The following is a 13,056-nucleotide window of genomic DNA, read 5'->3' as shown; positions in this document are numbered from 1 at the left end:
TGTAAATGTTGGAAATTTGGTTTAAAAGACAACATGTGTAAACAAAAGTTCTGCACAATGTAGTCAGACCAACTGTTTGGCTTTAATTGGACAGAATGACTGAAATGAGAAACACAAATGCACTCTAGTTACATAAAATCAGTTACAGATCTGAGAATTTCATTTTTAGGCTTTGGCAATAAAGAAAATCTAAGTTGGGACATAAATTAAGAGCATTAGTCTAGTAAACAGAAACACAACATATTTGTTTTTGGCCTGTGACTTTAACATTGTACTACATAGAAACCACAAATAGTCATCCAAATATCAGCAAACACTTAAAAGGTTCTATATTTTCTTACAAAAATATATATCTCAATTTGCTATAGTTTATAGAAAGTGTTTAAAAGCAATAAAATATGACTCAAACAGTTATGGTAAACAAAGATAGGTGTAAGTGGACACCTGAAGTGACAGGTGCAAATTTACAAACATTTTACAAGAAATAAAAAAATGATGAAAAATTGCGAAGTTATTGTATATAAAAATCGTAAATAAGTTTAATTTATGGTTTTTAAATGTCAAATGCCCGAGTAGTTAATAAAAAGACTTTAAAGTGATTTCTTCAAGATATCAACATGACATCTGGATCTACAAGGAATTTTGTAATAAATTCTTTTCAGGTGAAAAAAACATGAGAAATCAGATTGTTTGTATAAGAAATTTTGTGTTACTAAGCTATGCTGATCTTAAATAGACAGAAAGATGAAATCTATCCATATAAATATTTATCAAAAACCATCAGTATTTATTGGCTCACTTTATAAATAAATCCTTTATACATCTCTGCAAATAACACTTTGATGTTCTGATTTCATTGTCTATTCTTATGCAGCAGATTTATTTATGACAGTAGTGTAGACAAGATTGCATTTACATTTCTAATCACTATTTTCTGGATCAAAATGTGAAAAGAATGACAAGAACATTTCATTGTTTTTCATTTTGCAGTTATAAGCAATGGTGCAAATGTTATACTTGATGTTTTTTAAGGACATGCTGCTAATACAAATTCCTTTAACTTAATACATTGTAGTTACTAAGAGATCACCTAAACTTGCCACCACTGGATTAGTATATATAAGCATATTGCCTTTAGACTATCACCAGAGGATGGACATGAATCTTGTTACTTCAACCACAATATTTTTTATAGTACCATTGATTATAGCCATCTTTATTGACTTCATGTAATGTTTGCAGCCAAAATATTTGTGCTCTCAGTGAAAAAATTATGTGAATTAAGTTTTTTTGTCCATCATTGAACTTTTGATGTCGTCCCTTACATCCCAAGTTTCTTTTATTTATACAGAATACTATTAAGTAAACTAGAAAATTCTATACAAATTTAAAAAGTAAAAAGACCAGGCAGTGAAATTTTTTTATAATCATTTAATATTATATGAGATGTATCATACTTTTATGATTTATGGAAAAAAGTTGTTTAATTTGTTAAGAATAAAATGCATTAAAATATCAATAAATGTTCATGGTTGACAATCATCTTATAAACAAACCATTAAAATTCTGAATTTAACCCCAAAACATCCTACTTATTCTTGTTGTAAGATACAAGATAATCATTCCTTTTCTCATACTAAAATTATCATACCAGGAAAGTTGTAAACATATTCATCTTTTTTTTATGTATTTAAATTATGACAACTTAAATTTTTGACAAAAGGCAAGATGCACGAGATGTACATATCTTTGATTGTAAAATGTGGATTTTTTTTTTTGGAGGAATACTTTTCATTTGAGAAAATGCAAGGAATATATCACATTGTTTGATTTTAAGAAAATACCTCTTCATCTTAGCATGATGAACACTATCAGAAGAAAATTATAGGAGTTTAAAAATGTACTTTATAATATATTAAGATTTATAAACTATCCCAATGTAAAGATATGTCAGGTATTTCATGAACTCTCTGCCACTATATTTGTCAAAAATGTCAACACTTAGGAACTTGTCTAAATCTCAAGTATTTATGGTCATCTAAGTACAAATATCTAAAGAAAACAATTTTACCATTTCAAATTATTTACTAAATTTCATTCTATTCAAATACCAAACTGGTCGTAACACAAAACGTTCACATAATAAATGGTACAAACCAATTACGTATTTAGTATTTCTAAATTATCTGGGCATACTTTTAAAACATCAGATTTTATCATAGTTTATGGGCAATAAATTTTCAATTTGACAATATTTAGTTGTGAACATGAGCTGTTAGTTCATTTGTACTAGTGATTACAAGATAACTTCAAAGAAAGTTCAAATCACAAGTAAAACTGAATTCTTTTTATAAATTTTCTAGTATCTGACAAATTTCCTTTCCCAAAATATCTGTTTGAAGTAAATATTCAAAAGGCCTTGATTGCCAAGTTACATCATTGAACTTAGTCACATTATGTCAATAGAACATTGATTTTTTTGGCTTTTAATGTTTACAATCAAGAATTATAAAATACAAGGCCAATTTTTTAGTTCATGCAATTTATTTGCTTTGCCTAAATTGTAGCCTACAACTGGCAAGGCGGGAAAATCATCAACTGTATATCTATACCTTATGAAACCTTCTCCAATTAAACATTGTAAGAATCCTGCTCATTTCTCCAACAAAATCAATAAAGCATAAAAATACCTTACTAACTATAAGTAATAACATACAAATAAGGACAAGCGTTGACAGTCAAATAGTTCAAATTTGATTTTTTAATAAAAGGTCTAGCACCAATTCAATTTTTAAAGTGAAAAGCCTTGTGTAAGAATGTTGTAAGTCCTTATAAAGCATCCATGTAAAGGATGGGAAGTCCTGGACTTTTGTAATTATAAAATCAAATTTTTTTTACAAGAAAAGATACCTCTCAGACCTTGTTCCAACATTTAGAAACCCTGAGGTCTATCAGGTCCCTCAATGGCTTAAAATACATTAAAAACTAATCTTTTGATTCTAAAGTAGAGAACTTACGGTGGTAAATTTCCAAGAGCTCTTCCTTCATACTTCTTGACCATATCCAGTCCATAGATATTAAACATCTTATAAGGGTTGACTGAAACCAGGATACTCCCAGTAAATGTCTGAAAAGAAAAGTTTTGATGAATTTTTTACTTTCACCTTACTCTGCAATACAAGATTTCTACTAATTTGAAAACTAGTAATAGAATTAAATGTATTAATTTTTATACCAGAAACAAAACTACAAAAAAATGTTTCTTTACTGCTAACATATAAGTAACAAGTCTCTATTTTTCTGTTTACATGTAATGTATCAAGAAAGAAACCCATTTACATTCCTTTTATAAACATTTCTCTATTTGTTAAGATGCAGCTAAAAAACTCATCAAAGTTGCAAAATTTCTAACAAATTCCTGAAATATGTAGCATGTAAATTCTTCAAGATAAATGTTTTATAACATCAACTTGTATTTTCCAGTACCTAACTACATCCTATTATCGTTGTGAAAGTACAAGAACATTTGTTGTAGAGAACTGTAATTAGTGTCAATGCAAACTTAAAACATCAAAACACCATCCACAATGTATATTAATGTTTATAGTAACACACACAGAAGTCTTCAAAGTTTGTCGGACATTTTTGTCTCTATATACACAGAAGGGTGAAGAGAAAAGTTATCAATCTACTGTACACACTATTGTTTTTAAATTAGGGCATTTCTTTTCTCATTTATTTCCATTTAAATCTTGTCCTGTGGGAAACGAAAGTCTACTTGTCTTCATTATATAAATTTTACTTATTTCATGTTAGACATTAACACTATAAACAGTTTAAAAAAGAGTTGTGGGGTTTATAATGCTAAATACTCAAATATCTTAATGTGCCTGAGCAAATTTATAACCCCTGTCTGATGTTTTTGATTCTTTATTTAAGTATTTTTGATTTATTAAGGAATTTGTAACTGATGGCGAACATTTGATAGTCCCTCAGTTTAATTTATCTATAACAAGTCTTGGCGTAGTTTAGATTTGGCCTTTTCATGATTGATTGTTGGGTGTCTGAACGCTACTTTTAAGTGCCCAATTTGGGTTTTTTCATGGCGGCAAGTTTCTATTTGTGGAGGAAGCAAGAGTGTCCAGAGAAAACCGCAACCTTGGATCGGAAAACTGACAATCCTAGTCAATTAAGATTGGAATCAAGTGGACGGGGGTTCGAACTCAAAACCTCAGTGTTGACTGGCTAGTGATTACAGTAGCAGAACTTCTTAGACCACTCAGCCACCGGTCTTTTCTTGAAGAAAGTATGTTGACCTATAAATATCTTTAAAAGTTTATTGTATGGTTAGGATGAATGATGATAAAAAAAATAATCTCCATAAACTTTTGTATGTATTTTTTTCTACATTAAATTTTGAACATCAATGCCATATCTTTAATCCTATTTATGACTATACTTGGGCTAAGGCTTATTAAGAGACTGACATAAGGGATGGATCCATTTACATTATAGGTAAGATCATATTTGTTGTTATGTTCTGTCTGATAGATGATAACCCCATCATTTATGGTTTAGACATATGTCACTATTGTAACAAATGAAATCAATAACATTTGTGCAGTTGTCAGACCCTTATCAATTTATTTCTACAAGTAATATCAGACACTGAAAATTAAGGAACTATAGGGAATCAATTTTCTGTCATCTGTTGTCCTGTTGACTTACATATATAAGTTCTCTTTCATATCTGGCTTTGATATTCTTTAGAATGACCTCTTCGTCAAGTAAACTGCAATGAAAATGAAATATGAAAATTTTCTTTTACAGTAGGTACAATAAAACATATAGCTCAATCAACTAACATGCAGAGTATATTCCTTTGTATTTGGATGGATACCCCATAACCATTTAAATAATAAATAATAATTCACAAAACACAACATCTGAATACTTCCAACCCCATAAGACTTTCATATAATTGTCTGACACATCAGATAACAATAATTTGTGTCCATAGGGCATCATGCCCTACTCACACTTTCACATTTGAATGTAAGATTTTTATCAACAATGAATAATATAGATCTGACAGGTATAATTTATGTCAGACTCTTTAAATAAAGATTTATATGTTCCAGACAGGACATACCCGCTACCATTACCGCTATGTGTCAAAACTGTTAAAATAAATATTACTAAGTCCAAGTTAGGAAAGGTTTGTACCAATAGTAAAGATAAATGAGTTTTGTGTATTTGAACAATCATTAGATTCAACTTTTTATGAATGAAAATTAAACTATATATTTGTTTATTTTCTTAAGTGAAGAAATATTCAGTGGCGGATCCAGAGGGGGGGTTCCGGGGGTCCGCACCCCCCCCTTTATTTTGGCCGATCAATGCATTTGAATCGGGACATATGTTTGCACCCCCCCCTGCACCCCCCCTTTGCCCTGGGCTAGCACCCCCCCTTTCGAAAATTCCTGCATCCGCCACTGATATTGTACTGCTTTATTGACTAGGATTTACAAAACTTTTTATCATTCAAAGTTAAGTCTTATGTATTGTTCAAGCTCATGCTTGCAATTAAATTAATTTTCTCAATTGTATTATGGTGTTTTGCCAACTATATGTTATGCAAGCACGGTCCTGTGAATAAGCTTTGAGAAACACTTTTCTGTTTATGTGTTTTTACTTTAAAAAAAACATCAGGTCTATACAGGTTAAACATTCAACGGTTCTATGAACTCCTTCTTTGTTTCTATTGAAAAAAAAATTATCTCATGTCCTTCTTTCGGATCAGATTAAAATTTTCTCACAAGAATTGATGCTGACGACCAGACAATTTTTGACTGACAGCTAAGCAAAAAATATAAAGATACAACAAACAACATAATTAATAAAGGGCCAGGTAATTTTAACAATGGCATATTTATTTATCCTCTGTCATCTTCAGTTCTCTATCCTTCTCCTATTTGTATAGAATTATTCAGGTGTGCTACTGTAATACTGAATGAATTTAAAAGGTGACCTTAATAATGTAATGGAGATTATGGAGGGATTTCAAAGTTCTTTTAATTGTATTGATGGGATAATAAATAAAACATCTGGTAGATCCTTTCACAGCGACATGAAAAGTATAGGCTAGAGAACAAAATAATCTAGCACTTCACAGGCTTGTATTACAAAATATAATTCCAGCTTGTTTTCACCTCATGTATGTTTTTTGTGTGTTTGTTATTTGTTATGAAGAGAAATTAAGTAGATCTTATATATTATTAAGAAGTTGATTATGTAAAATATCTGTTAACAGAATCATTCTTGTTGTATGATGTTGATAAATGCATGAAATCACTTCAATACTATCCAAGAGAACAACATATTAAAACATTGCCTCTCTCAAAAAGAGGTTAGAAATAAAACCAAAATCAGCTGTGCTGAAATTACATGTAGGCCCACAAACAAGCAAAACTTTCTCATTTCAGTAAAATGCATAGGTTACAGAAATAACAAATTGACCTTAAACTTCATTCAAGTCAATGAATTTGAAAAAGTTATGTACTATTCTGATGACCTACTTGTTTTCCATATGCTGACTTACATTCAAGGCCAAACCAGGGGTTGGTCAACATGATCAAATTATGCATAATAAGTAAATGAGGTATTAACTTCAACCTGATTCTTAGTCAATTTCAATGAATTGGGAAAATGTAGGTCACAGCGCCCATCTTTTTTAAGATAATGACAATCTTTACACTCCACTCAAATGCACATGATACCTACTATCTATAGTGACTAAAATCGATGTAAAAAAATCGAAGCTTTACTTAGACATACAGTCCTTCAGCAAAATTGTTGAATTATGAAATATGGGTCACCAGTGGCATTCTCCTTGTGTCATGTATTAGGAGTAACTCAGCTGTAGCTCAGTAGCTTCATAGAAAGTACCTACCCTACATACAAATATCAGAGTTAGGTAGTGAACTTTTCTAATATAAATAAGGTCCAATTCAAAGCATAAATTCGTTGTATTGAACTCATCAGACAAACATAAACTGATCTACCAATACTGCAAGAAAATCTTCTGTTACACAACAAATGTCATAAAATAGAACAACCAATGCCAAAACTGCAGAAAAATTATAAAAAAAAGAACAACACACAGCCCTAATGACAAATATAGCATGACAAGCTGCCATGGTAACAAAAACTTTGAACTGTTTTATCACATAGTTTCATATTCTTTTCCAATAAAGAAATATATTATTTCTGCTACGAAAATTAATGAGAAAAAAGACATTTTAAAGTATTTAAAAAACTACGCTTTTGGCTATTAGAAATCTGCTGATTTTTTTTAATCCTTTAATAATAAAGTGCTATTTGCCAATATTTAATTTGATAATATAAGATTAATTTGATAAAGCAATAAAATGTGTGAAACATACTGATGTTTCTATAATTTACTTTTTAAAGCAAACACTTTTCAGATTATTTACTGGAGTAAATATAATCAATTCATTTGCCCCGAATATATGTTTTTATAATTCATTCTCAATAAACTAGCATGAAATTTGAATCTACAAAACGAATAGCATTTCTTTCAGTTTGTTTAAAACGATTAAATCATTTGAGGGACATGGGAGCGTCTAACCTTTAAATGAATGTCAAAGCTTCCAAGATTTGGGTTAAACTTTTTCAAAAATTATGTGTATCAGTAGACATGCTTTTTTTGAACAAGTGATTGCTTTATCATAAAGAGTTATAAGAATTTAAAGTAACTGTCTATCTTTGAATTTGATATGTCTCCAAAATCTATACATTTACTTTTAAATCAGGTGTTCTTTTATTAGCCCATCTCTTCTGAAACCATAAAATGGCACAATGTTATATGATGTGACATTTATCTCTTTTAAAATTTATATTTAACATTGATTAGATTTTTCTTTCAGTATTTCATAAATCTGGAAAATTTTAGAATCAGAGGACTGTATTTTACACCTTTGATACTTTTCTTGTTTATACAGGACTTATTTTGGGAAAAGACATGAATAATAATTGAACAAAAAGTTTTAAAAAGAAAGAAGATTTTTGTCGGATCTGAAAAATGCCCCATCTTACAGGCCATCACTGTTCAGTTGTAGGTAGACCTTGATTTTTTTTTTTAATTTTGGAAGACCATATGATTATCTCTTAATATTCTACTGGATTTTTGCGGTTGTGTTGCTGTCTAATTGATGTATACCCTAGCTTTTCTTTTATTCATATCTCATGCAGTTAATAGACTATTTTTGTTCCATTTGTGAAACTAGGACAATGTTCTACCGGCAATCCTAATATATAATCCATGATAAATATTAAGCTTATAGATTTACCTACTTCCTTATATCATATTATCTTAATCCCCCACTATCAAACCGCTTAATTGGAATTAAACTGGACAAAAGTGTGACTCACAAACATTAGGTAGCCATTCAAACAATGAATAACTTCAATGAAAGACTTTTGTCAGGAGAAAAACTGGAAAGCTTTGTGTTAAATATTTAGTCTTGAATTCCAACTACATCTGGTCCGAGACCACCATTGTCGTCCCTCAATTTTCGTTGTTCACAAATATAGTCCCTTGTGTTGACATTAATTTTTATACCCCTTCCAAATTTATTTCTACATGTTTAATGCCTCAAATTGCAAGTAGGGGGGTGAAATTACACTGTAAAATAATTTTGGTCCAGAATTTTAAAGGAAAGTAGTGATTTGGTCCAGCTGAAAACGGTTTAAAATTAGCACTTTGGAAGCTGTCAAAAGATTTCAAGACGCCCTAAACATAAAATTGTCCATATTTTGAGTTAGAGACGATGAAGTTTTCTATAATTTTGATCTAATTTGTCCCAAAAGTAGTACAACACACTGTAAAAGTTTCTTAAAAAGATTTTTTAAATTTTCATTTTGTTCTAAAAGAAATGCACTATGAAATAATTGTGGTCTGGGACCATCTGGCTGTTTCAAGTGTTTGACCATACAATACTGTAATATAACTTATTCTCATCATTTTTTTAAACCATAAAAAAAAGGTTCCAGATCAGCAGGATCGGTATAAACCTAGTTTAGAAAAGTTTATATCCTCATTCTTTCTAGGGGATGTTTTAACCCGTACGAAAAACATGACACGTACTCCAGCTGGACAGTAGCCGTACTGAGAACCGTACTTATAATAATCATTTGGACTTTTCTTTGAATGTCTTATAATGGAAAACCCGGCTGGACTTTCAGCGAAAGTAGCCGTAAACCGGCTCGAAATATTTAAATTAGCAGGAGTCCGGTTCAGAAAGTCCAGCTGGACTTTCATAAAAGTACGTCTGAAAAAATCCAGCCGGCATTTCTGGCAAAAATATGGCCTCTATAAAGTTCAGCTGGACTTTACAAAGTCTGGCTGGACTTCAAAAAGTTCTGTTTGACCTTTAAAGATGATCTCAGCAGGGGTTGATCCACAAAAAATTAGGGGGGGGGGGGGTTCCATCCCCGCAGAACCCTCCCTCTTGATTACTACTGCTTAGTTTTTCTTCAGATGGTGGATTCTTCTGATTTGATATGCATCCCTTGTTATAATCTGAAAATAAAAAAAAAACAGATGGCATTATGCATATACGTACTGCTTATTTCTTTTTCTTTTTTCTACTGTCTTGCTGGCAAAATCAAGAAACAGAGAATTGTGAAGCTAAATGCTTACTCCTAAAAGTGTGTGGTTATAATTATCATGATCAATATATTAAGACTAAATAAATTTAAAGTGCATAAAATAAAGTAAAGCTTTGAAAATCACTCAAACTGAAATATTTTGCATAATTAAGTATTTAATGTAGTTTTTTTAATTCTTTTTACTCTGACTTCAAAAATAAAAATTAAGCTATATATTTATAATGTTGTAATCATTTCATTAATATTTTGAAGAAAAAAGAGCATATCAGATTGTACTTACCAGAATATGCAATCCAAAATACATGCAAACAGCAATCTTTTGAAATTGATGCATGCCAGTCAGAAGGATCCATCTTCTCTAATATAATGTGAAAAGAACAAACATTTGCTTTACATCCAATGTAAATTTCTCATTTTGTTTAAGTAAGAAGACACATCTTCCTGTTTATTCCAAATTCAAATTTTGTTGTATTGCAATACATGAGGTTGTTTGAGGAGCTGTGAAAAAATTTCTTCTTATGACTTCTTGCATATATGTCTTAATTTTGAATATGTGATATATTAAAAAAAAAGAAAATCAATTATTAATTTGTTCAATTTTGAAATGTTTAATAAAAGTGATAGTTATTGCAGATATATGTATTTAGAAATGTGTTATCCTTCAAATGGCCCCATGATCAACCTCTATGTAGATGCTACTTCCTGTGACCTGTCCAGACTGAGGTTAATTGAAAACAGATGGCACTCTCTACAAGACTATAATACTGCTATTAATCACTGTTATGGCTCAAGTTTCTACTTGATATTAATTTAAAGAATGATGATAATTATTTATTTTATGCATTCATCTAATTAAATATAAATATACTAGAAAATGTATAAATTTAACCTATTAATAGATGTAATTTTGCTAGGGGTTTTATTTCATGAAAAAGTAAAAATGTTAAATAATTGTTGAAAACATATTAACTGGGATATAATTCAATCAAAATTATATCACCTATATTAAATTTCAATTTTCTATTTACAGTCTATTTTAAATATTTTATAATGGAATTGAAAATTTTAGGGGAAAAGATAATCACATCTGATAGTTTGATCTTAAAGTATATTGTAAAAAAATATGATATCATTATTATAACTTGCAAATTTTCATTTATAACTCTTTTCCATTTTGAAAGAAATTGTTCCTTTCAAAGAACATAATCCTAGTGACAAACTTTTTATTTCTGTAAGGGCAGATTTGGCTGATGAAAATTTTCTAAGTCTTAATTCCTGCTCATAAATGATTGTAAAATTTTCTAAGACAAAAATCCTGCTGATCATTCTACAGAAAGAATAATTTCCCTCAAAAGTCCAGCCGTGTTTATTTTCTTGTCAGAATTACAAAAAGTGCGGTTGGACTTTCAAGAAAATACCGGCTGGCAAATAACCGAAGTATAAGAAAAAGTACGTGTACGGCTCAAGTCAGACTGGACTTTTCAAAGTCAGACTGGAATACGTCTCAAGTCCAGCTGAAGTCCAGTTGAACTCCTGTTGAAATTTTCGTACGGGAAAGGCCGTATAATACAGCAACTTTATGGTTTAAGTTGTGAGGTCTCTTGTGAAAATCAATCCTTTATGCATATCTATAAAACTGACCCTAAAGTCATTAAAATGCACCTGGTATGTTACAAAATTCTTATACAGATCTTATAAAAATATGGCTCCTCAAATTTGAGTTCAACACCAATGAAAAGCATCCCTACAATAAGAGTCAGCTGAAATAGATATCTTCATCATATCTCATTTCAATACAGTGTTTGCTTAATCAAGCCTTATATAACATGCAGATTTTTTGTGCATGGATATAACTGGGAGCACTTATCAATTAAAATCTTCTCTCAACATGAACTATTTAAACAACTTAAGAATTTCATGCATGTAAAATGTATACAACCCTTACATGCATATAACTTCGCTCTGATCAAATAAAAGATAAGTTCAATTACATAACACAAAGTTTACGGAGACCTGCGCTGACATAAACCATGTGTTTTCTAAAGTAAATCCAAATTAATATCACGACTTTATGGGGTTTTATTGGTTCTTTATTCTTTCTATTATGCCAGAATGACATAATCCACTATTCTTTTGTGTCACTTAAATTCTTTCATATTCACTAGATTTATATCATCTTATACAATCAATCAATTCTACAATTAGAGAGTCAATCTGGGTGGGACTATTTTTATATTTTTCCAAGGATTTTACAATACATTAGGTTCTGTAGTATTTGTAAGTGTCATACAAAGCCACATTATAAACCTAGAAGAAGTGACACACAATGCTTCTGGGTTGTATTTTTTTTAGAAAGGGATACTAAATTAATATGACTTTTCTTAACCTTTATTTATAGTTGTGAAACTATTCTTGGAATGTCAATATAAACTCCGTTCAAAAAATGAATTTAAGTTTATTATTCATAAACCTCTGCACCAGCCTATGTAAACCCCTGCACTAGCTTATCTAAACCCCTGCATCAGTCTATCACTGTTGACAGTTTTAAGACATTCTTTTAAGTGTTGGTTTGAAAATAAATGCAACATCAGATTGATGACTTTCTACTCCTCTATCAGGAGTCCAGGACCATGGACACAACTTGTGCATGGACATTAGTTTAGATTCAGTGGCTTTGATAGTTTAAAACATGATTTTAGTTTTTCATTAGTGTTTAGTTCTCAGATAATTAAGGGCATACGATACAGTTACAGGGGAGCTAATGATGTTGCTAACGTAAAATGTTATTTTCGCGACGTCAAACTATGACATATCGGGAAAAGATGCATTTTTCGACTATTTTTTATCATTCAAACTGATTTAATTTGAAAACGAGTGCATGGACCCCAATTTTTTAAAACGACATTTTGTTTCATTTTGCAAGGAGATTATGTGGACCAAATTTTATAAAACTGTAAATAGAGGAATTTTTTTAATTTGATAAATATACAGCAAAAAAATACGATTTTTTTCTTAATTCATGACCATTTGATAAATATGAGTTATTTCTGAATAAAAAATGCATAATTTTTTAGGATACTTTTAAAATACAAAAATTACAAATTATCTAACAAAAAACAATTTGTGTTTATCTTTTAAAACAAAAAAGTTATGGCTTTCTTTCGAAAGAGAAAATACGGCCATAAATCCGAATTTTAAGCAAATATACAAAATTTAGAACTCATTTAACTCAAAAAGTAGCACATGAAGGTATATTTTTTATTACAAATTTGATTTAAGCAGGCAAAAACTAGCCTATATGGAAATTTTCATCAAACTGTTAATACAGGATCAAAACTGTATCGTATGCCCTTAAGGACATTC

At 30.2% G+C, this 13,056-nt stretch overlaps 1 protein-coding gene across 10 annotated transcripts in view; it reads right to left on the bottom strand.

Moving 5' to 3' along the window:
* The window catches only part of LOC143046035 (unconventional myosin-XV-like), a 114,888-nt gene that overhangs the window by 81,965 nt on the left and 19,867 nt on the right, over positions 1 to 13,056 (bottom strand). For all 10 annotated transcript variants that reach the window (XM_076218988.1, XM_076218989.1, XM_076218991.1 and 7 more), the window contains exons 4-5: positions 4,729 to 4,792; positions 3,018 to 3,127 (exon numbers count right to left, since the gene is read on the bottom strand). In XM_076218988.1, the coding sequence (XP_076075103.1) occupies positions 3,018 to 3,127; positions 4,729 to 4,792 (174 nt within the window). The remainder of the gene's footprint in view (positions 1 to 3,017; positions 3,128 to 4,728; positions 4,793 to 13,056) is intronic.

The sequence above is a fragment of the Mytilus galloprovincialis genome, chromosome 9 (assembly GCF_965363235.1).
Source record: "Mytilus galloprovincialis chromosome 9, xbMytGall1.hap1.1, whole genome shotgun sequence".
Lineage (NCBI taxonomy): Eukaryota > Metazoa > Mollusca > Bivalvia > Mytilida > Mytilidae > Mytilus > Mytilus galloprovincialis.
Note: the sequence above shows the minus strand (reverse complement) of the source record. Positions and strands in the feature narration are given on the sequence as shown.